This window comes from Heterocephalus glaber, unplaced genomic scaffold, assembly GCF_053883595.1.
Source record: "Heterocephalus glaber isolate CG9 unplaced genomic scaffold, H.glaber_assembly_v1.0 deba00001465, whole genome shotgun sequence".
Lineage (NCBI taxonomy): Eukaryota > Metazoa > Chordata > Mammalia > Rodentia > Bathyergidae > Heterocephalus > Heterocephalus glaber.
Window position 1 is genome coordinate 6,489,268 of NW_028258312.1, and position 27,891 is coordinate 6,517,158.

The 27,891-nt window shown below is 34.2% G+C and overlaps 1 protein-coding gene and 1 pseudogene across 7 annotated transcripts in view; one reads left to right on the top strand and one right to left on the bottom strand.

Moving 5' to 3' along the window:
* The window catches only part of Fer (FER tyrosine kinase), a 415,378-nt gene that overhangs the window by 221,754 nt on the left and 165,733 nt on the right, over positions 1-27,891 (bottom strand). For all 7 annotated transcript variants that reach the window (XM_021255853.2, XM_013071121.3, XM_021255852.2 and 4 more), the window contains one exon: positions 23,764-23,886. In XM_021255853.2, the coding sequence (XP_021111512.1) occupies positions 23,764-23,886 (123 nt within the window). The remainder of the gene's footprint in view (positions 1-23,763; positions 23,887-27,891) is intronic.
* LOC147826558 (protein S100-A10 pseudogene) lies at positions 24,821-25,166 on the top strand (annotated as a pseudogene).

A 27,891-nucleotide genomic window follows, 5' to 3' on the forward strand; every position in this document is an offset into this window, starting at 1 on the left:
GAAGAAAGTGAATGCTCACCCTGGCAGTCAAAAGCCTGGAAGCCTACATATGCATAAAGGCTCCTGGCAGCTGCTCAGTCATTTGTCACACTGCCAGGTGCCCAGACAGAGGACATGGAACCTGAGTGTTCCAGGTGTTGCTGATGCTGGGTCAGTGAGGACTCCTGGCAACCAGTCACTTGCCACAACCCTGGGTGCTTATACAAAACCCCTTCCCAGGAACTGCACACTGGGCACAGTAAATATTTCCTCAAGCCGTCCAGCAAGAAACAGGTACTGTATAAACTGCCCTAACCAGTTCGAGGCAAATTGAGAAGTAAAACAGACTGCAGCAGCTTCTCATTATCTATTCCATACCTGGTACACTCTGCTTCTCCAAACCAAACTCTTTAGCCAGGAAGAATTTTTGACTGGTTTCTTCTTTCTGTTGCTAATTTTTATTTTTGTCCTTTTCTTTTTCTTTCCTCTTTTCCTCCATCTACTCTATCTTCTATCTTCTCTATTTCTTATTTTATTTTTATTTATAACTATTTTCCTATACTTTTAACTTACTTTATTGTTCTCTCTGCTATTTTCCTTTCTGCTTCTTTAATTGGATTTTTTTTTTTGATACCAGGGATCAAACTCAGGACCTTCTGCTTGTGAGGCAGACGCTGGAACTACTGAGCTAAATCCTTGGCCTCTCTTTAACTGGATTTTATCTTGCTTTCTGTTCTTTCCATTTCTTGTAAAATCATTTTTCCCTTTTTACTTTATTTCTCCTATCTTTGTTTTATTAATTTTAACTTCTTAGTGTATTATACAATAACTTTGTCTCTTTTTGCATTGTTACTGGTATTCTGGTTATGGCTTTTTAAAAAAATTTTTGCTATATTGTTAGGTCTGGTTTGTTCTATGTAGGGGTTGTTACTTTTTTATTTGCCTTAGAGATCCAATACCACAAGCACACTGAGTCCTTTGATGAAAAGCTACACCCTCAGCCCAGCTGAAAGAAACTGTACCTTATTCAGTGATGACCTAGTCCCACTCAAACCTTGGCAGATACTGCAACCTAACAACACAAAAGCCCACAGCAAATGAACTGGGTCCTGACAGGCATGGGTGTTAGAAGTAGTCTAAATTGCTGCTTTACCAAACTTTTCCACCACTGAAAGAGACATACATCCTCTTCCAATTGATTTTTGATACATCCTTTATCACTGTTTATATACACATTCTCAGAAGAAGAATAATTTGTGTTTGTTTTTTATAAGTATAATAAAAAGATATAAGAATGATAATGAAATCCAACTATGGAGAATTTAAAGAAATAACTACCATCCGGCATTTATTCATGTCTGGAGATCAGAATGATTTCAGCTTCCAGATAATTTTCTTCTATATTATCAAGTGGTTAGCTTAGAATTTTCATTTTTTAGGGCCAGGGATTTAGCTCAGGAGTTGTGTCGCCTGCCTTGCAAGCGCAAGGTCCCAAGTTCGATCCCAGGTACCAAAAAAAAAAAAAAAAAAAAAAGAATTTTCATTTTTTAGACTTAGTCTGTAAGAATGTTTACAATTGTACATATAATTATTTAGTTTTAGTGGAACATTTTATCCAATTTTTATACTTCCATCTTCTAAATTATTAATGTGATTGAGTAGTTTATATAAATTTGGTGAGTATATTCTCAATTCCATTTTCTATATTCCTTTGCCTCTACTAACTTTAACTAGTAACAAAGAAAAGTATGATACAGGCTCTAAAATGTCTTTTAGAGATCTTTTACTTATGGAAAAGTATTCAGAGAGTAAGGCAAGCAAAGGAGAGGACTGAAAAGTAGTGGTATGACTAGTTGGCCCAGGGGAATCTTTTTGAAAAGTTGAAAAGAAGAGACATCATGTCTGTTTTGCTTTTAACTGGACTACCAGCACTGCATTGAACTGTAGATGCTCAATAAATACTTGTTTCCTACAAGAGGCACAGAAAAGGAGGGAGGGAGGAAAAGAGGGAGGGCAGGGGAAAAGGTATTAGAGCAAAGGAGGAATCAACATTTGAATGCAGGTATGTCTGTATGTTAATTTGCCTTCAGTAGGTTTTTAAAGTTCCCTGACAATTCAACCCTCTTTTCAAAGACAGATTAAATAACCTATTTTAGCTGATCTACAAGTACTTGCAAACAGGAGATTTTAAACCACCTTTCGTCTCTTGCTCCTGCAAACTTGATTTTTCTATTAAAATTTTAAAGTGCCTCATGTTAAATTTTAGTGACAGATTTCAGATGAGTAACTCCAGTATTCCCTTTGCTCTCAACTTAGGAGTTCCATATGGCTTTGAAACACCACTTATCTGGTTGATATGTTGATGAAACTGCTAAGAATGACTGTCAAAAACTTCACTGTCATAAGATGACAAAAGTTAGTTTACTACTTTACAAACCCAGAAGAACAGTATGAACCACCTATCCAGGTTTCTGCAAAAATCAACTCAATTTTGAAATATAATTAATTTCAACTTGGTTTAAAGCAAAAGTACATTCTTAGGAGGCAGACATTAAAGTAAGAGAAAATGGGTTCTGAGGAAGCAAGAAAAAGATAAGCAAAGTAGTATGTCATGGTCTATGTATAAATCTCGGCCAGAGATGCTTTTAGTTCTGTAATTCTGTACTAGTAACTCCTTCCCCAGAAATGCTATTTGTAATGTTCAACTATCTCTAAAATTGTTCTTGGCCCTGTACACACTTCCACATCACCACAACATCCCATGAAGATAAGAATCATTCAGCTCATTAATTCACTCATTTAGGAAATATTTACTGAAAACTTTCTAAGTGCTAAGGAACGTAATGACACCAAATCTGCACCATCCTTGCCACCATACAGTGTACTGTACAGTGGCATTAGTGTATTGTAGAAGTATTAAACAAATAACAATGAACATTTATGCTATGAAAGTGTTATTTGAGATAATAGGACTAATGAGACAAGGTTATCACCATTTTATGAATGAGGAAATGAGAGGTAAATAGGCTTGTATCAATAAATGTTTAATTACAAAAAATGTTAAATTTTGAAAAAGAAAGTTACCATGTGATGGGATATCTGAGTTAGGGACATGTCTCTAAAGACATAATATTCACAGTTTAGCTTTCTTCATAAATCTAATGACACACCCAAACAGGCTAAAATTTAAACTTTTTAGTTATATAAACTTTACCATTTTCTGTTTCATAATCACCTCAGAATGATTATAGTGAATATACAACTCCATAAAGGCAATACAAAAAAAAAATACTGTTCATGCAGGTATCTTTCCTTTGAATTCTGATGAGACTGCAAAAATCAATTTGGAACATCACTTTCTCCAAAAAGTCATAAAATAGGTATCTCTGCTTCGCTGATTGCTGATTATTAGAAGGTTTTGAGATGATTAAAGTTTAAAGAGGTTATTGTTTATACCTCAAATCATTACTAGTGTATTCCCTAATAAATGTGATTTTCTTTCCCTTTTTTCCAAGGTTAGAATGTGATCTATAGGACCCCATCTGCTCCCCACCCACAGCTGCATGAGTTCCTTCTACCTTCCCCCTGAGCCTGGGGAACAATGCCCAGTAAGCCAGTACTGCACACCTGCCCCACCTGCTAGGTCTCAAGGCACTCACAACAGAACATTAGCCTTGCTATGGGCATGTACTCAGCAATTCTGTATTCCCTAATCTCATACTCCCCTTCACCTCACCCCACTTAAACTCATCCCACTAATCCCCCAACCCTCCATAAAAGACCCAACTCAATAAACTTGACCGTGACTCTCCTTTGGAGTTACTCCAAGAGGTCCCACCTGAAACCCTAAATCTGGACTGATATTGTGTCATCATTTACCTAACAGATGCATGTATTTTTACTCCAAATTAATACTAAACTCTCCCAGTCCAAATTATAGAGACAAAGAAATGAAGAGAATTTATAGGTTTGGGTTAGCTTTTTTCTTTCTACCTATATTAGTTTACATTATTGATTCTCAAACCTTAGGAATCACTCGGGGGAGATGGACTTGTTAAAACACAGATAGCAGGGCCACACTCTCACAGTTTCTGATTCTTTAGGTCAGGAGTGGAGCTAGAAAATTTGCATTTCTTACAAGTTCCTAGATGATGTGGAACTCACTCCCGAGAACCTAAAATTTCAAAATCAGTACTCCAGAAGATATACCATAGTGAGATACAGTATATAAACAGAATTGGGGAAGTACTTATATTTCCTAAATTAACACAATTTCACAGGTTTGCATCATGATAGCTATACAAAGAAAAGGGCTACCTAGGATGAACTGCAAGAACTATACCACTTGGGAGAGCCAACATTGGTGTTTAAAACCAAAGATGCAAATTGCTCTGGTTAGAATCCAAGCTCTGCCATCTAATAATACCTATGCAAAATACTGAGCTTCTATGTGTTTCCATTTCCTCAACTATAAAACTGGAAAAACAGTACTACCTACCTCACAGGATTTTTATGAGAATTACCTAAGTAAAACACTTAGAAAAATGTCTGACTTATCTTATATATAAATATTTACAAAGAAAGGCTGGTCTCCTTAATAAAGACTTATAGAACCATTTCCTTAGATCTCAGGTCTAGGCATAGGCATTCTGAGATGCTTCTTCCTCCCCATAATGCCTCATTTTTGTTGCTTATCGACTCAGAATGTAATTTCTGGCCTACATCCACTTCAGAGAAACCTCTGGCAAACATTTCTCTATAATAAATAGTCATATCCTCATTAAAACTGTAATTATGCTTTTTACTCCACTCCAATTTCATCATCTCCTTATTTTTTAGTCTCTTTTATTAAGCATATCTTTGAAGGTTCTCCAAATTCTTTGTTGAAATGAAACAAAGTGTGTATAAAATAATTATCCAATAAATTCATATTACTAATTTTCTGTATGTTTAAATACATTTATTATGCAGTGGAAGTAAACTGAAACATATTACTAAGCTTCAATGACTTTTGCTATTTTTATTACCATTGACATAACAATGAATTTTAATATGCTAGTCCATGTATTTATATCAGTCTTATAGGGAAGAACATTATTATCCATAACCTCAAACAAGGATTTCCAAGGGTTAAAAAAGAAAATGCAGGGGCAATCCACTATCTCGTCCCCCTTCTGTCTCTCTTAGGTAGAAGCTTTCTTTCTGTCAATAAATTTTTCCTACACTTAACCTCTGTTGTTCCTAGAAATCATTCTTCGAATTTAGGGAACATGAACTCGTGTTTTGGATATCTAGTAGGTTTGGGAGTTACATCTCTTCCTTCTACATCGTTTTGGAGGTCTACCACTGAAATTACTGGTCAGAGTTTGGGCCACCATTCCATGCTCCTAGGGCAGAGAAGGTGAGCCAGCCCCAGCACCCAGAAGGAAGCTTCCCCATCGCCATTCCACGTTCCTAGGGCAGAGAAGGTGAGCCAGTCCCAGCACCAGGAAGGAAGCTCCCCTGCCAGCATTCCACACTACTAGGGCAGAGAAGGTGAGCCGCGTGGGCGCCAGAATCACCCTCCCTTCTAAATGAGAAGACACATAAACAAGCCTCAAAAACAGACTTCCAGATCACCTACAGCAACCCCAAAGGGAAATGAGATGGAACAATCTGATACTCAACCACCTGGACTCTCTGAACTGGCAACAAAAGAGGATCTGGGAAAAATGAAATCAGAAATAATTACTCAGATAACAGCAAAGATTGTGCTCATAGTGCAAAACATGATTAATAAATCTAGAGAGGACACAGATAAAAAGTAGACGATCTGAGGAACATAATGGAATCCCAACATAGGAAACAAATGGAATCCATAAAACAGATACAAACAGATTTCCAGGAGATTAAAAACTCCATCGAATGTCTGCACAGCAGAATGAACTAATGTGAGGATAGAATTTCACATATACAAGATAAGATTGCAATTAATGACCAGGAAAGAAAAATTGCTTTAAAATTGTAAAGGAACATGAGAAATCAATCCAGCAGCTGCTAGACAATGCAAAGAAGAATAACATAAGACTGATTAGACTCAATGAAGAAAGAGGAGAGAGTGCAGATGACATAACAAAAACTGTTCACAGAAGTGATGCAGAAAACTTCCCAAGCAGGGGAGAAGAATTTCACATATAGATAAGTGAGGCATATAGGACTCCAGCTAGCCTTGATCAAAAAAAATCTACACATAGGCATATAATAGGATTCCAGAAATCCAACAGAAGAACACAATTCTACAAGCAGTGAGAGAAAAGAAACAAATCACATACAAAGGAAAGCCCATCAGAATCACAGCAGACTTCTCAATGCAAACCTTCAAGGCAAGAAGAGCTTGGAGTGATGTATTTCAAGCCATAAAGGAAAACAGCCTCCAACCCAGATTGATGTACCCTGCAAAATTATCTTTCAAAATTGATGGAGAAGATGCTTTCATGATAAAAAAATACCTCAGAAACTTCATGAATACAAAACCAGCACTCCAAAAAATTTTAGACGATATCCTAGGAAAAGACAATGAGGATCATAACCCCAGGAAACCCAGCAGAATGAATCCATTGGGCGTGACAAATTAAACGCAAAGGGGGAGAATCCAACAAAAAGAAAAAGTCATGACAAGGCTTTTAAAACTTTTAGTTTCATCTCCCTAATGAGTGTATAATTCAATCTTATTATTGTACTGATTAGTATTTTTCTGATTCTAGAGTTGCACACCTTTCCTTGTGCTCTACTGGCTATTTATCATCTTCTTATGTCTACATTTTAATTGGGTTGTCTATTAATGAGCTCTAAGAATTCTTTATATATTCTGCTCATAGGTTATATGCATTGGAAATATGGTCTGTTTAAGGACTACTTTTCATTTTAATGATGTCATTTAAACTTCTAAATTTTGATGGAATCTCATTTATCAATTTTTTTCTTTCAAACATCATGTCTTTTGTATCCTAGGTAGTTCTTGCCTACCCTGAATTCATAAATATTTTCCTTTATAATTTCTTCTTAAAGTTTTATACTTTTAGGCTTTCTTATTTAGGTTCATAGATCCCTTCAAGTTATTTTCATGTATGGAAATAAAGGGTTGAGGTTAATTTTTATATGTGGATACCAGGTGTTCTAGTGCCATTTGCTGAAAACACTATGTCTTCCTCAGCTCTTGAATTGAGTTTATATTCTATAAAATGCTAATGTTAAATAATCTTTCAAAACTCAGTGGACCATATATGTGTGGTTCTATTTCTAGATTCTCTGTTTTATTCAAATGATCTATATGTCTTTCCTTAAACCAACACTGTCTTGTTTACTGTAGCTTTAGAAGTTTTAAAATTAGGTACTAAACATCTTCCAACACTGTTTTTGTTTGTTTTTTGTTTTTTGTTTTTTAACTTCTCTAGGTCCTGTGTACTCCTACATAACTTTTAAATTTCAATACCCAATTCTTCATTTATAGCAGGTATACATAGACCTGAATTTTTATATATACCTTGTGTTTTCTAATCCTGCTAAATTCAAGTACAAGTTCTAGGGGCTCCTAGAGATTTCTTAGTATTTTCTCTGTAGATGATCATTTCATCTACATATAAAGATTTTGCTTCTACCTTGCCAGTCCTATCCTAACTGTGTCATTTTATTGCCAGACTATTTTGGTTGGGCCTAGGTTTCAAAGTTTAATGTACAGATGAAGAGTAAGCATATCTGCCCTTGTTCCCCACCTTAAGGAGAAAGCATTGTATCTTCTCCATTCATATAAGGCATTCTCTCTGGAAGTATGGAGTACATGTCTTTAATCTGTTGAGAAGTTTCTGTTCTACTTCTAGTCTCCTGATAGCTTTTGCCACGAACAGCTGTAGAATTTAGTCCAATACTTTTTCTACAACTAGACAGGATCATATGGCTTTTTCCTTGCCTCTGTTAAAATGATGACTTTTGGGGGTGAATCTTCCAATGCTGAGCCAACACTGCCATCCTTATAACAAAACCACTTTCTACATACTGCCAGATCTGACCGAATTCTAATAGCTTGTTTTGTTAAACAAATTCCTATCTAGGTTCATACTTTTTTCTTCTATAATCTTTATCCAGTTTTAGGATTAACACAATGTTGAGTTCCTAAAATGAGGGGAGAAGTGTTCCTTTTTTTTTCTGCTTTAATTGTTTGATATAATTTATCAGTTAAAATGTATACAAGCCTGTTGTTGTCATATAGGTATGTTTTCAAGCTAGGAATATACTTTCTTTAATAGGTGCTATTCAAATTTTATATTTCCTCCAGAGTTAGTTTCATTAATTTGTCTTCCAAGGTACTTCTTAGAAGTTGTGCAATTTTTTCAAAACAGATTTTTGAAATATGCTTTCTATATCCTTTTAAATTCTGTAAAATCTGCAATAATGTCTCCTAGGTCTTGATATTTTAATTTTAAAAATGTATAATTGATATTGTGTAAAAGGAAGTAAGGGTCTAAAGAAGCAGGGGAAGTGACAGAGGTAGGGAAAAGGAAAGAAGGGAAAAAATGAGAAAAGAAAAAAAATGGAAACAAAATCTTTGCAAATAGGGAAGGATGGAGGGGGTGAAGGGAGGGCAGGGGAAAGGGGGGGAGGAGAACCAAGATATTCATGTAATGGTACAAGATCCCAATGATGTATGTAAATTTATTTTATACCTAAAATGTACCAATAAACTTAATAGGGAAAAATAAAAAATAAAACAAAAAAAGACAATGCAACTCATCATTACTCATGTTGGGCTTGATTTAGGATAATCCAAATACCTAGGAAAATACTTTGATTTGCAAGATCTATGTTAGTTGGGAATAATATAAAGAAGTCCTGAAGGGATGACACACACAAGAAATCACTGAATTACTGAAAAATAACTGTTTCCCTAACTACTGGTAGTTGCATAACACTTCAAAATTAGTAATCTCAATAATTTCCCAACCTGGATCTTTTCTAGATTCACTGGCTCATTCTTGAGGATGGCTACTAGAATGAGGATGCTACTCATCCCACTGAGTAAGGACCAGGCTATCATCTCTGTCTTAATTATAAATTCCTATTAATGCCTAGATACTTTGACTTCTTATATATAATTGCATATGTGAATAATACCATTTGATGTTTTTTAAACTATTTTTCAACTTACTTATTGAGCAATTTTTGTCTACCATCATTGAATCAGGCTTAAAAAAGACAAAGGTGGACTTTGTCCTTGACTTCAGATCTGCAACTAGAAGTATATAAAAATAAAATAATTTCAATATTACACAATAAGTGATATATTCATGCTTGTGCATAAATCCTAAGTAAGGAAGACCTAATTGGAAAGGTAGAGTTAAGAGAGACTTTAAACAGGTACTGATGCTCAAAATATATTCATGAAAAGAGATCAACATTATAAAAATAGAAAGGTATGAAACACCTGAGCACATTCTGAGAAGTCAAAGGGATTTGCAAACTTCAGACATGTGAAGGATTGACAGGTGAGAGAACTGGAAAAGTTAAAAGGAGCTCCATTACAAAGGACCCATGTATGTGAAAATCTTTCAACTTAACCAACCAGAAATGTTAATTCATTATAGTATTTTCAGCATTTAAATGATAAGATCAGTTATCATTTTAAATGTTCCAATCATCTAAATATGGTAGATGGGCAAAGACTGGCAGGCATCAGAAAAGAGATGATTCTTTACATATCAATGAAGATCTCTGTTAAGGTAGCAGCATAAAGGATATAAAAGAATAGTCTTGAAAGTGATGTATGAGGCACAAGTTGCAGGAATTCAGAATTCATTAAGTGTGAAACATAAAGGAAAACAAGAAATACATGAATGTTCTAAATATGTTTTGTTGCTGGTGAAATGGGTCAAAGACCAAAATGGACAAGCAGAGCCAAGAGAGAAATGGAGTAGTGCTACAACACAATAGGTCCACACTTGTACATATTGAACTGGAGGTTCTATATTCTTAAATATACATTCTTACAGAATAACTAACAGAAAGGGAGAAAAAGAGGCAAAAAAGGAGGATCTAAGTTGGGTAAAGCAGCAAATATCAAATTATGGAGATCCTGAATAGATTACGAAAGCTGCACTGATTTAAAAAAGCAAAGGAATTATCATGAGTTCTTTAAACAGCAACCCAACACAATAAAATATAGGAGATTTAATCTAAAACCATAAAAGAAAGAAAGGTAAATGAATTGTCAGGAATACAGGTGTAGAGTGACAAGATCTCAAATGAACAAAGGCATTGACCTCAATGGAGAGGAAGGACTGTGTGACAGGCCACAGGGTCCCACCCCCTCCATCCTTAAGCTATCTCTCTAAGGCACTTTTCTGTGACATGTATTTCCCTATCGACTCTAAGCCTTCAGTCATGCCCTCTACATATTGTTGGCACAGGTCTGTAACTGGGGCCCTGACATTACTCCTGAATTCCAGATATGTATATCCATCTGCTTACAGAACATATTTAATAGTGTTACACATATCCAAAGTAGAAATGTACTAAATCCAAAGATCCTCATTGCCGAAGACAAAGATCAAATCTGTTAAAAAGAAATGACAGTTAGGTCTCGGCACCTTTTAACTTTTCCAATTTCACTTCCTGCATCAGATTTCTATTGTTGCTGTAACAAATTATCATAAATAGACTTGCTTAATGCAGCACAAATTTATTATCTTACAATTCTGAAGGTCAGAGATTCAAAATGGGTCTAAAATTAAGGGTTCAGCAAAGCTATGTTCCTTTTGGAAGTCTTAGGGGGAGAGTTCAATCCTTACCCTTCCCAGCTTCTAGAGGCTGCCTTCTTCATTCCTTGGATCTTCTTAGCCACATGGCTTCAACTCCTACTTCTGGTAGTTACATTTCCTTGTGTGAATCTAACTTTCCTTTCTCCTTCTTTCCCATATAAGGATATAATGATGAGACCACTTAATAATCCAGGATAATCTCCCCATCTAAAGATCTTTAACATAATTACATCTGAAAAGTTCCTTTTACTATGTAATTAAACATACTTACAAGTTTGGGGGACTAGGATGTAGATTTATGGAAGGCATTATTGTGCCTACCACAACTCCCTTCCATCTCCTCCTCATTACTAATGTATGCTTGCATCCTGGTGTAGAAACTGGAATCTTGATACCAGCTTAAATGTGGAACAGAATTTTTTTTTTACCTCAGGATCAGATGTAGCTCCTCTGCCTGAAATAGTATGCTCTATCCAGCCATATGGTAGTGTACTCCTAATCAATATGTACAATACCTACTAAAGACCCACTAACACCTCCTCTTGGAAGCCCTCCTTAAACTGTTAAAGTAATATACCCTCCTCATATATATTAAACTACCATAAAATTCCTCTAGAATGAAGCTTAGCACCTCAATCATAATTTTTATTTACCTATGTGTCTTCTAAACCAGACTCTAATGGGACAAGGATTGTCACAGTCATCACTGTATCTTAAGTAACCAATATACTTTCTTCCTCTCTCTCCTTCCTGGCTGCCATGAGGTGTGCAGTTTTCCTCCACCACACCCTTTTACCATGATGTTTCTGCCATATCACAAGCCTAAAAGCAATGGAGCCTGCTGACCATGAACTGAAACCTCTGAAATCATGAGCCAAAATAAATATTTCTTCCTTGAAGTTTTTTCCTAAGTATTTTGTCAGAGTGATGGAAAGCTGCCTAACACAGTATCTTTGTTATAAATTATCTTTTCGAGAGTAGTTTTAATATATACAACTTTTTATATAAATGATAGAAGAATATAAAGTTTCATTTTCTCTAAGGCTTATAAATACATAAGGCTTTCCAATTAAAAAAAAATCACTCACATATCTTTTTAATGCCCTTGGTCTTTCTAACTTAAATCCTATTATTTCAATGTCATTAAAAATCTTGGCATGCATATTCAGTCTTTGCAGAATAGAATATGGGACAAGTCTTTCGTGGTACAATTAAATTGTTCCCTTCAAGGACTAGGTAGCAGAGATGAACACTGATTTAGTTAATGATAAAAAAAGATCAACGGTTCTTTGAAAAAGTGAAAGCAAGAGCACTCATTCTTGTATATCATTTTCACTTTTGAAATAGGTTAATACAAGAAGGTTTTTCCAAATAAATATTAAATATAAGATTGCTTCACCACTTTTCACCAGAGAGAAATCTAAACAAGGTATCAAAAAGTTTTATAAAACCAATTAAATATAGTTTGCAGTAGTCTAAAATACAGATAATCTGAGTAAGATTGCACCAGAAGAGCGGAGATACAGCTGCAAAAATCCTGGGTTCTATCCCCAGTGTGCACATGAACACCCCACTGACACACACACACAGGCTGCACCAGGAATATTTTCTCTTTGTACTTAAAAACATGTATAAAGTTTGCTAAGAGCAACATCATCTGTGGTGAAAAAGTAGTTTATTTTTAGCACTGGAGACTAAACTCTGAGCCATGTACATGCTAGGCAAGTGCTCTACCATAAAGCTACACTCCTGGTCTCATATAATTTCTAATACAAAGCATAAAAAATAGAAAAAATATAGAAAATGAATTATTGTACAAATGGAATTGAGCTAAATATATCCTATTTCCATAGTAATCTTATTCATAAGCCACTTTGGAAAACCTCAATGTTCCACTTTGGAATCTTTAAAAGCTAAAATTTCTACATTATTCTATGAACAGAATATTAAAGCTTTTTGTTTATATTTTTCAAATATAACAAGTATTTAAGAAATGTCTACATTTTTTCAAAAATATTATCAAATATTTACTAACTACCATGTGTTAGACTCTATCAGATACAAATTATCTTTATTGCTCTTGAATAGCTTATTGTCTAATAGGAATTTCCAACACATGAAACTAACAATACACATGAAACTAACAATAATAGAAAACTGACTAAAGTAAGTGCTATAACTACTGTAGGACTCCATGTGAACTGAGAGGGAAACACTGCTATGGAATGAATGCTGTATGACTACATACATCAAATAAGTGGACTTCCAATGAAAATGGAGATCACAACATTAGAGGTTTCCACCTCAGAGACTGTCTTAGTTACTTTCTCACTGCTGAGACACAATACCCAACACCCACAAGTTGAAGGAGGAAATGTTTACACAGTTTGTAGAGGTTTCAGTCCATAAGTTAGTGGGCTCCAAGGCAGTGTGGCATGCCAGAGGGGCATGGCAGACAAGAAAGACTGCATGGCAAGGCAAGCAGGAAGAAGCAAGACTTCCTTCTTCTTTCACGTTTTATTCCATCCAGGGTATGAGTTTATTGATTGGTGAGTCCTTCCCTGCAGGATGGGTCTTTCTTCTTCAGCAAATCCATCATCCATACCCAGATCTATGCTAAACCAATTAGTGGACTGATCCACTATCTTACATCTATGATCCAATATCACACACCTGTGATCCAGTCACTCACCAAAGTCTGACCTATGACCACATAAGGGTGAGGCGGGGGATCTAGACATAAGCCACAAAAGACATTTTGTTTAGCTGCATTTTGTAGGGGCAGAGGAAAGAGAATGTACTAAGCAAGAGAGGTTATATGACTGACAAGGATGGAGGCAGGAAAGGGTTTCTCTTCCCTGTCATACTCCTACTTCTTATCAACTCACCCTATGCTTTCTCTACCATCTCCTATGTGCTCCTATTCTACTGGCCACTTCCTGACTGAAGAACAGAAGTACCAATATTAATACGCATACATACCTGTATTTATAGTAGTTCAACTCACAATAGCTAAATCTTCCAAATGGCCCAACAAATGAATGGATAAAGAAAAGATGGTATATACATATACAATAATACTAGGCCATAAAGAAGGATAAATGAATCATTCATAGGAAAATGGATTTATCTTAAGACCACAATGCTAATTAAAAGAAATCAGACTCAGAAGGTTAAATATCATATAGTTTCTCTTATATGAGAAATCCAACTTACAATTAATTTAAAAAGCAAAATTTAAGATAGGAGGAAACAGGGAGGTAGATCTTATGCAGATGGGGAGGGGATCTAGGCACAGAGAGAAATGAGAGGGAGGGGAGAAAAAGGGGAAGTATGTATATGTACTAATTCCCCACGATGAATGTAGTCATTATGTATCACAAACATATACTAATAAAAGATTTTTTTAATGGAAAAAGTAATATTTTGCATCAAAATTCCTATGTTCTTTTTTTGGTGGATACTTTTCTTCTTTATACATCTCCCTGTCTTAATACACAGTACTGTGGAATTTTTAGGATACCAAATATGTTCTCAATTGGGAAGTATTTTTGTTGCTTATCCACTCAGAACTTAATTTATTATGCTCTTTGCTATTATTAAAGCACAACCTGGGAAACTGTTCCTAAACTTTTACAAGCACATTGTTGAGGATGTTGTAATTTAAAATCCCAAGAGAAATTTTCTTTAGAACCTATTGGCAGTAAAAATTTGCTTTAAAAAATTAAAATCCTTCTTCTTTCAAATCTTAAAATTAGTTAACTGTCTATAACAATTTTCAAGTTCACAGCTAAATTTCAAGCTCAACACAGAATTTACACAGGTATTTAAGAGACAGTACTTTATATTTTATTAACTGTTCTTAAATTTCCATCATATTTTTTTTTTCATGGCACTGATAACATGGTATTATTATTTTTTTTTTTTGGTACTGGGGATCGAACTCAGGACTTGGCGCTTGCGAGGCAGGTGCGGGAACCACTGAGCTAAATCCCCAGCCCAGCATGGTATTATTTTAACATTATTGTAATATAATTTGGTTATAGCTTTACACAAGTTCAATGTGAAACAAGTAAAGTGAAAATTAATCTCTTCTGCTTGTTTTAAATATGCCAATAAATTCCTTAAATTATTCAAGCAATTAAAAGAATGGAATATATTCAGAATTTTAGTGAGTTAGGTGGTATCATCACTATACTTAAGATGTGCCTGGCTCAGATGCAGCCCTTACTTATCAACCTTCAGCAGAATGGCATTTTCCATCCCATGTTTTAGGTCATTTCTTTACCAAGTGATTCCGTTACTCCATCTTCCTCTACATAGGATTTGCAGGACATTTTTTCCTCTTCTGAATTCATACAACATGTACTGCTATTTTAAAAGTCAGTTTTTATTAATTTTTAAACAGCTTTTATTTTGTCAAATCAGGGTTCACAAAAATCAACTTATTGGATGTAGACATCTTAAAATATAAAATGAAATATATCATATGTAGGAAGCACAAAACATTGTGAGATTTGTTTCAGATCTACACACATACATATCAACACTACTAAATTTGTGTGTCCTGGGTCTCAACATAAAATGCAACATCTTCCTATACATTGTGAGGAACAGTTTTTAAAATACTGCTTTGTAAATGTTCTACTAAATATTATCATATAATATACTTTTTGAAAAATTTTCACATTACAGAAATAACATGTTCAACAAAAAGAAATTAAAAACTACAGGGCCAGGGATTTAGCTCAGTGGTTTTGCCTCCTGCTGCACAAGCGCAAGGACCGGAGTTCGATCCCTGGTAACCAAGAAAGAAAGAAAAAAAAAAGGGCCAGGGATTTAGCTCAGTGGTTTCACTGCCTGCTGCGCAAGCACAAGGACCCAGGTTCAATGCCTGGTACCAAAAAAAACAAAACAACAACTACAAAAAAAATTTAAAACTGCACTTAACTACCAAAAATAACCCACTAATTTCTCCTAACCAAAATAATCTTAACTGGTATTCTAGCGTACAGCCTTTCAACTTTTCCTATGTATATGTACATATACGGCATGTTTCATCATATGAAAATGAGATAATATTGTAATAGTTTTACAAATTATTTTCTATTCTAACAATGTAAAATATGAACATTATGTCCACTTACCAATCCATTAAAGCATCTCCCTGAGAAGTTAATGTTCTTCAGGAAAGGTGGTATATTTTCAATATTGTTTAAATTTATTTATTTTTTTATTTTTTGGTACCAGGGATCAAACTCGGGACCTTGCGCTTACAAGGCAGGCAGCGGAACCACTGAGCTAAACCCCTGGCCCTGTTTAAATTTATTTTTGAATGGATAATATAGTGTTAAAAAGTTAAAATGTAAAACATAAAAATCTCCCTTTTATCTCTGTAACCAATTTCATCCCTGTTCCCAAATATATAACCTCTGTTCTTAGTTTCTTGTGGATATTTTCCTTTCTGTTTGTTTGTTTGTTTGATTGGTTCATTGATATTGCAGTGCTAGTGACTGAAACCAAGGCCTCATGCATGGTGGGCAAGAGGTACCATTGAACCACACCCCTACCTTATATATATTTTCAAAGTTTCCTTATCATATAATACCAAATTCAGGCATGTAATCTTACATTCTCAGTTTTACCCAAAAGGTAACATAGCATAAACTCTGTGCTTCAGTTTAGTTTCTTTTACTATCAATGTATCTTGGAATTCTCCCCACACAGCATATAGAAACCTCTCTCATTAACAATACTCCATTGGATAGTGGATCATCATTACTCAAGGAGCCCTGACTGATGTAAACTTCAATTACAGCCAATCTCCAGATATTACAAACAATGCTCCACTGACTAAACTTACACAGACACAATTCCATACATATACAAACCAAACCAAAGGACAACGTGTAGAAGTGTTATTGCTGAGTCAAACTTGCACACATTTTATAATTTTTATAGAGGTTTTTCCAACTTATACTTTTAAATGCAAATTATTAGAGAGTGTTTTCTCTACATCTTTGTTAAGAAAGTGAGTTTTTAAGTTATGATTTTAGGCTAATAAGATACATGAAAAATAATCTTTTATTACAGTTTTAATTTTCCTTTATTGAGAGTGGTGAATCATGTTTAATATCTTCAAAAGTGATTTGTATTTCTATTGTTGAACTTCCCACTCACGTATACTGTCAATTATTCTATTTGGTTGTTTGTCCTTATTTTATCAACTTCTAATAGCTCTCTGTACATAAAAGAGATCTGACCTTTTGTGGTATGAGCTTTCCTTGGTTAGATTAGCAAATATTTTAACTACATATTTTTTAAGTTATATTAAATTTTTATGTCTTTAACCATATTTTATGGCTTTACCTTTATTAATTTCTTTCTTCTGTTTTTCTTTTAATTGTGGATTTGATTTTTCCTAATTTTTTAGTTGGATGTTTAACTCATTTACTTCATTTTTTTTGTCTGACTGAATTTTTCTTCAAGTGCAGTTCTGGGTAAATCACTTAAAATATTATGTACATTCTTATTTTCCCCACTTATTTCTCACATCTATTGATGCAAGCAAAGAATTTACCCTTAGAACATTAGGATGAATTTCTTATATTCAGTAGGTATTTTAGCTGGAGCTTGGTGAGATCTATTGCAGCTTGTTTCTCTGATCCTGTCTTCTCATTTTCTCTCTCTTTTAACTTAAAATAACTTAGTTTTTAAATGATGCATAAAAGACATAAAAATTCTACAATAAGCATGGTTTTAACACATGTATATATTGTATAATGTTTCAATCAGGCCCAACATGATCTATCTCCTCAAACATTTACCACTGATGAAAACTTTCAAGATAAGTTTTCTAGCTTTTTAAAATATATAGTACATTATTCTCGTCTATCCTACTATGGACTAGCACATCAGAATTTCTAACTCCTAAATACTTGAAATTTAATATTTATCTATAAACCTTTCCCCATTCTTTTCTCCCTCCTACTCTCCACAGGCTCTGGTAGCTACCATTCTACTCTCAGTTTCCATGAAATCAACTTTGTTTAGCTTCCATAGATGAATGAGATCCTATACTTGTCCTTCCATACCTGGATCATTTCAGTTAATTTAATGATTTCCAGTTCTACCCATGTTCTTATGGCTGAATAGTATTTCACTGTGTATTTGTACCACATTTTCTTGATTCATCCATCAATCGATGAACACAGTTTGTTTATATTTCTTGGCAACTGTGAATAATGTTGCAATAAAAATGGAAATCCAGATGTCTCTTCAATATACTTATTTCATTTCTTTTGGTTATATACCCACTAGTGAGATTGCTGGCTTATATGGTAGTTCCTTTTCTAATTTTTTGAGAAACATCCATACTGTTTTCCATAATGGCTATACTGATTTACATTCTCACCAACAGCATGTTTTTTCTATATGACTTCTGCATAATCTAAGGTGCTTCTGATGACCTTAAAATGTACCTTAAAGTCTGTGGATTATATATAGCTTCTACTATCATGAAAAATGCATAACGGGTTTTTTAATTTTATTTGTTTTTCTCTTTGTTTTTGTTCTATGGTATTGAACAGAAAACAGGATAGGGAAAAGTTAAAGCAGCTATATTCACATAAAAAATCTTCTTATACATTTTTCTTTATGATTCAATCTGCTTTCCAAAGACCATGCATATGGAAGGTATAATAAATACCTTAAAAGATGATAAGACACACATCAGGCAGTATTCATGCTGTAAATATCAAATCATGTCTTTCAGCTTACATTAAAAATTCCAATTATTTACTCTTTTAAGCTCATGCTTTATCTGCCTCTTCCCAACAACCCTCAAATATTAATAGGGTAGGTAAGAAATATACAGAACACACTACTGAAAAACCTGATTCTTCGAACTAAAAATATCATATTTAAAGAAAGCTTGAGGTAGGCTTAAGGATGTAACACCACTGAGGAAATCAGTTACAGAAAATAAGCAGTCTCCAAGTCCTTATTTAGTTTTTTGAGAACAACGCTGCTTTCTCTCTCTCTCTCTCTCTCTCTCTCTCTCTCTCTCTCTCTCTCCAAGTATCTTCTGGTAAAGGACTAAGCTTTTGATTTTGTTTGTGCAATGCTAGGGATTGAACTCAAGGTCTCACACATTCTAGGCAAGTATTCTATCCCTGGTCAACATTCTGAGCCCAAGGATAGACTAAAAAAGAAAACTAAAATATCACTCTATATGTTATATATGCTATGACTGCATTATTTTTTATATTACAAATATAATGGTTTAAACCTATATTCCAAGTTTAATTTGACTTCCAAGACTATTGTAAGTACAGGGTAAATATTATCCTGCATCCCTCTTTGCCCAACTGGCAATAGTCTTGATGAGAGTTTCTTGGTGATGAGACCATAGGGTCAAATTCAATGCTACATCCCAATGTGACAATATTAGAGCATAGGAAAATATTATTTTGAATTACTAATGTCACTGAGATAGTATAGGTTATAATTTATGCTACCTAGGGTTGTAACAAAAAAAGATGATCAACAGAACAAGATCAGTTTCACATAAGAACTGAGTCACAAAAATGTGATTTAGGATAAATTATAATCTCTGTGTTTCTTCACCTAACAATGGGGATATTAATGATCACAGCTGTTGAAAAGACATAATAAAATGCAAGCTAGAAAGTTCTCAAGAGACTAAGCATCCATATTTTTTTCTTATTTCACAATTCATAATGTTCCAAATTTGCCTTCTGTTCAGATTTATCTATGAAAAAAGAGTTTAAACAAGAAAGTACATGATATTGTACAGTTCCTCACATCTACAAAATTTTTCCTCACAATATAAATGTAAGAAAATTACAAACAGGGCAAGTGTATGCTACAATAGGAAGCTAACTTGCCTAAGATTCTGTGGCTGATAATACAAAAACTGGGATTTAAAGTTGGTTTCTCTTCCTTCAAATTCAAGGCCAACATAGAGAATTAAGTATATTCCAGATGAATTTCCTTATGAGAAGATTTGGTAATTTTTTGTACTCTTCCTTTCTCAATAGAACTAATTAATTGATCCAAAAGCATCAATTAAACAGAATAGTGGGTATTCTAGCTCAAAACTTTTTTTGAAACTCTGGGTTTTCACAAGTATAAATCTAATCTGACAAGATATTTAATTATCTCATTTTCAAGAGCTAAAAAAAGATTACCCTTCTCCCTTCACATTTTAAACACACAGCACTTTTAAAAATTCCCACACAAATGACAGCTTAAGAGGATTAATTGCAAAAGTACAGCTAGCTAGATGCCTCCAAAAATAATATTACTTGAAAAAAAGTTCTTAGAAATTAAAAATATAGCATTTACTGTAACTTGTAACTGGATTGCTATACTACCAGTAAAAATTTTCTTGAAATTCACTATCACTTTTAAATATAAATCTTTCTTAAGAGACACACTATGAAAACTTCTAAAATTAAATGCTGTTTCTACTCAAATTAAGTAAATTTCATATTATACAAGAGACTTTTAAAGATAATATATATTTAGTTACTAAGTTAATCCAAATCTATGCTTATTGCCCATTACTTTCTCTCCTGTGATCACGGTTTCTAGCACACTAACCTCTGTGGTTCCTCAGTACCAACAAAGAACATTCTTTTCCCAGACATTCATGGAGGATACCTAGCCAGCAAACACATCTACAGCTGTACTAGCTCTTCACAGTTGGCATATGTTCTGATAGGCCAGTATCCATCCTATACTAAGTGTTAAGAGTTTAATATTGTCTTTTCATATCACCAACAGATAACTCCTAGGGGGGAGCTTAAAAGTTGTAGTACTTGCTCAATGAATTCAATCTTTTTTTTTTTTTTTGGCGCCAGGGATAGAACTCAGGACCTTGCACTTGCAAGGCAGACACGGTAAAACTGAGCTAAATCCCTGCCCCTCAATCTTTTAACATTTATTGAATATATCTACTCTGGTCCAGCACTCTTCTAGGTACTAGGGATAAAGCTGCACTAATTGTTTAATGTAATTCTTGCCTTATGAAGCTTGTATTTCACTTGGAGGACATAATCAAAAATATATCATATGATGTTATCACAGATAAATATAGCCATCATAAAGAGAAATTATGCAAAGTAAGAGTAGATTGTGCTATTTTATGGAGCCAGAGAAGGACTCTAGTAAACTAATATCTGAGCAGAAACTGAATTAAATAAAGAACAGACCATATACATGTCTACTGTGTTTGCTAACTTATGAAAGATGGTACTGGATGATTAATAAACCCTGCTTACAAAAATAGTTTCCACCTTCCATATCTCTGTATAGAATTTGGCAGGCAATGTAGGAAAAATCAGTCAGTGGAAGGTGAAGAATAGATGGTTTGGTCATCTATTTAGCATTATTACCCTGCGAAAACTGTCCAATTTCCTCTATCTCTGAATGAATAATCATAAGTATATGCAGAAAAGAAAAAACTATTTTGGCCGCTATAGGCATTATGATAATAAACTCATATTTTCATGGTTAAGAGAAAAAATAAGTGAGAAGAGAAATAAGTGGGAAAAAATATCCTGAGAGCAAAATAACCTTCTTTATGTAGGCCAAAAATGAAGTCTAGCATGAAATGAAAATTAGATATTTTATAGTGCCTTATATAGTCAAAGACATTAACTTCTTACACAAATTAAATCAAGAAATAGATTCAGCAATGCAAGTACAAGTAAATTTTCAAAGGAAGATATATGAGAGTTAATATCACCATAACAAAATCCATATCAATTTATTCTCCGCTCATAATAGAAAAATAGCTAACTTTCACAAACTCTGTATTGTGATTACCTTTTAAAAGAGTAATGTCATTCATTAAATGAAGTGCATAACAATATTTATATCAAACTGAGAGACTGATTTGCATATTTCAAATACCAGTACTTTAGATCAGATTAAGAGTCAGGTAGATAAGCTTTAAGTTCCTACCTCATAAAACCATTATACATAACTCTTTAATCTTCTATAGCTTTCCAGAATACATTTATTTTCATAGCTACTGCCATAAAAGAATGAGATAATCAACTCCACAGTGTTAGAAATTGGAGAGAAAGATAATAATTGACCATGTTATAGTCCAGAGAATCAAATCAATTATCTAGGCTCATTTCATGGAAAATTTTATATTCTGAGGGTTATAGTTTTATTTGATATTACATATCCCTATTCATGTTCAAATTTGCATGGTTATTTCTTTCTATTAGGGCTTTGGTATGTCAACTTAGACCTGGCTAAGCCTATACACAGTGCAAATATTTGGCTGGCTTGTAAAAAGGAGCATCAGTATCTCTGAAAACCTAGAGGTATAATGAGTTAACCAAACATGATAAAAAGTATCTTCCTTCACTGAATTTGATTCATACAAGGATGCACTGGAATTGAAGATTATACTTTCAAATGTACAATTAAGTAAATGAAACTCTTGTCACTTAGAGAGGGAAGTAATAGTGGTAAAGGACATATGAAAGATGACCCCTACATCTATTGTTTTTCAAAAGCTGGGAATTTGGTGAGGCAAATACTGGCACAAACTCAGGTAATAAACTCAGTATGAGGTAAAAAGTAGAAAAAAAATTCTTAGTTTTGGAAGATATAAATGACTTAGAAATATACACTTGCAAGTTTTGGTGTATAAATAATAAATGAAGACATAGAATCACTGTGACTAAAAAAGGGAAAAGAAGTTAGAATCCTCCAAAGCAATAGCATTTATTCATAGATGAAAGAGGACATATTGGCAGACTTTTTGTTAGGGAAAGAAGATGCAACAACCACTTTAGAATAGAGAATTTAGTGCGATTTTCTATAATTAAAGTAGAAAAATGAATGGAGAAATATTAACAAAGAATGAACCAATTTCATAATGCTAGAAGATAACAGAAGAAGGCCAATTCCCTAGCTACAGAATTAAACTGTTGAACAACTGCCTGTCTGTCAAAATCTTCTGTGAGAGGACCATAAACACTCAGTCCCAGAGTGAAGACTTACATACAAATACAGACATTCATCGCTAGAGTCACACGGGAAAACAACAATTTTTTAAAATTTCCAATTAGCTGAATTTAGGTTATCTATACCAGCATTTTTAAGACTAATACTTCAAATTAAAAGCTATTTATGGATCAATAAAAATTAAATCAATAAATATTACTTATCAAGTTGTATGACTATCTTACTTCTACACTGTTCTTCATATTAGACAGCTCTCAAAGGAAAAAACCCTGCTGAACCAAACCCAATTCCTCAAACAGCGAAAGTGCTCGGGTGCTAAAGCAGTTTCACTGTTGCACTTTAGTTAGGCCCCACTGGACTTGTCTTAAAAACACAAACTTCTCTCATGCCCATACCTTACCGCATAAATCAAACACATGAAAATAATGTATTCTGTGATAGATTTTAGAAGTTAAAACAACTCTAAAACCATCTCTCATTCAGCTACTTGGCTCCACATAGAGAAGTTATGATTTGCTCCACTTGAAAAAAGTAATTGTTTTTATATTTTTTGGAAGACTAATCAGTAATACAGTTTTTAAAAGTTCCAGTATCTTGTGATCATCAGAAATTGGACATTCAAAAATTAAAATTCTACTATATTACTAATTGCTGGACATCTTTTTCTTCTACATTTTGGAGTCTTTAATATTGAGAATCTTTCCAAGTATTAACATTATAAAGTAAAAAAAAAGGCTTCAAATCTTTCAAGAAAATCTGGGAAACAAAGAAAAAAATCAGATTGTTCACATCCTAGTAAACACTGAATAAAAGGCAGTATTAATAAAATTAAGAACACGTACTTCATTTGTATTGGCAGTAGCAGCATTCAATAAATCTTTTTGTTTCTGAATTTCTAGCACATGATCTAAGAACTTTATTTACAATGGGAAATATTAATTTAAAACAAAGAAGCAAAAATGTATATATATTCACCTACCTTAGGAATAGGATTCAGGAGAACTACACCTGATTTCTTAGTGATGACTTGTTTTGTTGTATAGTGATGATCTATAAGTTGAGGGATGCTTGAAAATCCAGTGCCCTCAAATCGATACAGATTCTGAAAAGATAAAAATAAAGTAGAATAAATATGAAGATATTCTTTCAGAAAAACTATATTCATCACAAAGTAAGCTCTATTTAACAAAAACTATCATTGCACAACAATGTAAATATATTCAATACTACTGAACTATACACTTAAAATTGATTTAAGGGGTAAAAAAGAAAAACATAGAAAAATAAATACTAAAATCTACCTCTTGTCAAAAAAATAATTTGTATAAGGAGGAAACCTAATTCAAACTATTAAGAGAGTAAACAGAAAAACTATGAAAACTGAAAGGACTTTAGTTAAAATGATAAGCGTGAAGAAAACAAAGGATGAGACATATTCAAGTAAAGGAAGAAGGAATCTGTTTACATATAAATACATATACAATATGTTCCATTAGACAAAATTTTCATTATCAAAAATAATATTACAAGTTTGTAGTATTACTAATACAATATTTCAATACCTCTGATCATTTATCTCCTATATATTAGACAAAATTTTTATTCTCAAAAATATTACAAGTTTGTAGTATAATACAATAATATTTGAATACCTCTGACCATTTAACTCCTTTAATTATTAAGAAAGTATTAGTTGCTTTTATATACTGGGAATTTCATTAGTATTTATTACCAAAAAACATTCATTCATATACCTTTGATAAAGAAATAAAATGCCCCAGTAACACAGTGAAAAAACTTCAAATATCTACATGTTAAACTATTACCATTTTTTATATCACCAGGTAAGTAGCATTATGCAAATGCTCCAGAGACCCCTTTCCTGTCTTCATATTTAACTATGCTGGTGGGTAGGTTATCATATAAATTAACTGAGAGCAGTAAATAGAGAAAATAAAAAATATCTCAATGGAAAACATTTCAATGCAGGAAGCACTGAAATGCAATGTAATAGGCTGCCAGCCGCCCGACGCCCGCAGCCCGAGAGCCCTGGTTTCCACAGACTTCACCAAAATCCCATCCCAAATGGAACACGCCATGGAAACCATGATGTTTACATTTCACAAATTTGCCGGGGACAAAGGCTACTTAACGAAGGAGGACCTGCGAGTACTCATGGAAAAGGAGTTCCCTGGGTTTTTGGAAAATCAAAAAGATCTTCTGGCTGTGGACAAAATCATGAAGGACGTGGACCAGTGCCGAGACAGCAAAGAGCTTCTTTTCACTAATCGCAGGCCTCACCATTGCGTGCAATGATTATTTTGTAGTGCACATGAAGCAGAAGGGAAAGAAGTAAGCAGAATTGAACATCTACTCCTGCCCAGATGAGGGTTCTCCCAAAGGGCCACTTACGGAATCTGCCCCTCAGTTTCCCCGTGTATAAAGATTTCTTGAGCAGATCAGGACCCGTAGAAAATGTACAAATAACAACCAGCTCTCGCTGGACAAGCAGAGAAAGGAAAGTTAGTTAAATGCGAGATAAGCTTTTGATTTTTATATTGTTTGCATCCTCTTGCCCTCAATAAATAGTCTTTTTTTTACTTTCGAAAAAAAACAAAAAAGAAATGCAATGTAATAAAAGCTTCCTTCTGATTATTCACTAAGATTTCATCTGCACATACACAGAAAATACGTGGGTTCAGATATGGGAATGTACCACTTTAAGAAAATTTTAAAAATACAACTTTCGTATTTTATAGAAATAGAGAGTAGAATAGGGGTCTAGAACGAACAGAATAGAATAGGAAGGCTAGAGGGATGGAAACTAGGACATTGGCTGACAGGCACCACAATATAGTTGCCTAGGAGGGAAAAGTTTTACTGTTCTATAGCACAGCAAGATGACTACAGTATACCAGAATTTATTATAAATTCTGTAAAAAACTAGAAGGAAGGAGTTGGAAGGCTCTCTCTCTCACACACACACGCACACACACACACACACACACACGGAAATGTTTAAGAAGATGGAAATGCTAATTATACTTATTTAATCACTACACGTTGAATATACATATTGAATTACACTATACAACTATGCTGTCAATTAAATTTTTTAACTTAGAACTTTCAAATTTGTCTAAATGTAAACATAATTTGCACTAACTAGAATATTATTTTCGAAGTAAAAGGTTTAAAACTGAAAGCTCTTTTTTTGTAATACAAAATAAGGTTCAGTTTAACAGATTTAATTTACATGACTTTTTAATTTTATTGGTACATTTAATGACATTCATCATTGGAAACTGCACCTTTACATAATGCACCTTGGTTCTTATTTTTTCCCCATTCCCCTGCACTGCTTTCAACCCCTCCACCATCCCCTATCTACAAAGACTTTATTTCCATTTTTTCTTTTTCTCATATTAATTCCATTCCCTTCTCTCCTTTCCCCTACCCCTCTCACTTCCCTTTCCCCTTTGCCCCTTTTCTTCCTATTTCACGTTATCTATTACACCTTTTACTCCTTATTTATGCTTTCAGTTTCTCACACTAGAGAAATTATTCAGTATTTACACATGTGTCCTATTTATTTCACTTAAGAGTATCGCCTCGATGTGTATCCATCTAGCTATACGTTTCTCTAGTTTCTTGTTCTAATACTCCATTTTATTTTTTTAAAAAATCATATTTTCTTTATCCAGCCTCAACTTGATGGGCAGTTGGGCTGCTTCCAAGTTTTAGCTATTACAAATTCTGCTCCTATGAACATGGGTGCACATATATCACTGTGGCATGATTCTTTTAATTCTTTGGGGAAGATACCCAGAAGGGGAATAGCTGGGTCAAATGGGACTTCCAGTCCTAGTGCTTTGAGGTATCTGCATACAGATTTCCACAGTGATTGCACCAGTCTACACTCCCACCAGCAGTTGGAGCAGTGTTCCTCTTTCCCCACAGCTCTGCCAGCATTTGTGACTGGTTGATTTCACAATAGCAGCCATTCTTTCCGGGGTGAGATGGAATCTCAGCGTTGTTTTCATTTGCATCTCTCAAATGACCAGTGATGCTGAATATTTTTTCCTATGTTTATTTGCTATTTCTACTTCATTGTTTGAGAAATGTCTGTTCATTTCATAAGCCCATTTTTCGACTGGGTCTATAAATTTGAGAGGCTCTGATTTTTATTAAGTTCTTTATATTTTCTAGATAGTAGACCTTTGAGGAAATGCAGGTGAAAATTTTTTCCCACATTGCGGGTTGTCTCTTCACACTGCTGGTGGTTTCTCTTGCTGTGCAGAAGCTTTTTAGTAAGAATAGATAACACTTGATTGTTTATGCTACTTCACTTATAATTGAGATTTTGCTCATGAAGTCATCCTACACCAATGTCTTCAAGAGTTCTACCTAACCTCTGCTCCAGCCAGTTCAGCATTTCTGTTTTAATATTTAGATCTTTAATCCATTTTGATTTTAGTTTTGTGCATGGTGAGAGATATAGGTCTAGTTTTAATCTTTGGCAAGGTGAAACCCAATTTCTCCAGCACCATTTATTAAAGAGGCTATCTTTCCTCCAGCGAGGGTGTTTGGCTCCTTTGTCAAAGATGAGATGGCTGAGCGTGTCTGGAGTTGTTTCCCCATCTTCTTATCTGTTCCACTGGTCCTCAGGTCTGTTTCTTTGCCAGTACCATGCTGTTTTTATCACAGTAGCTTTGTAGCACAGTTTCAAGTTGAGGGTTGTGATACCCACTGCCATGTCTCTATTGCCTAGAATTGCTTTTGCTATTCTAGGTCTCTGCTTGTTCTAAATGAATTTTTGGATTGTTTTCTCCAAGTCTGTGAAGTATGCTGCTGGGATTTCAATTGGGAATGCACTGAATTGATATAGCAGTTTTGGAAGTATGGCCATTTTCACTATGTTGATCCTTCCTACTCAAGAGCAAGGGATGTCTTTCAATTTTCTGATATTATATATAATCTCTTTTCTCAGAGTGCCATAGTTTTCAGAGTACAGGTCTTTGATTTCTTTGGTTAGGTTGATTCCTAGGTATTTCAATTTTTTGGATGCTATTGTGAAAGGAATTGATTGACTCATTTCCTTAGTCTG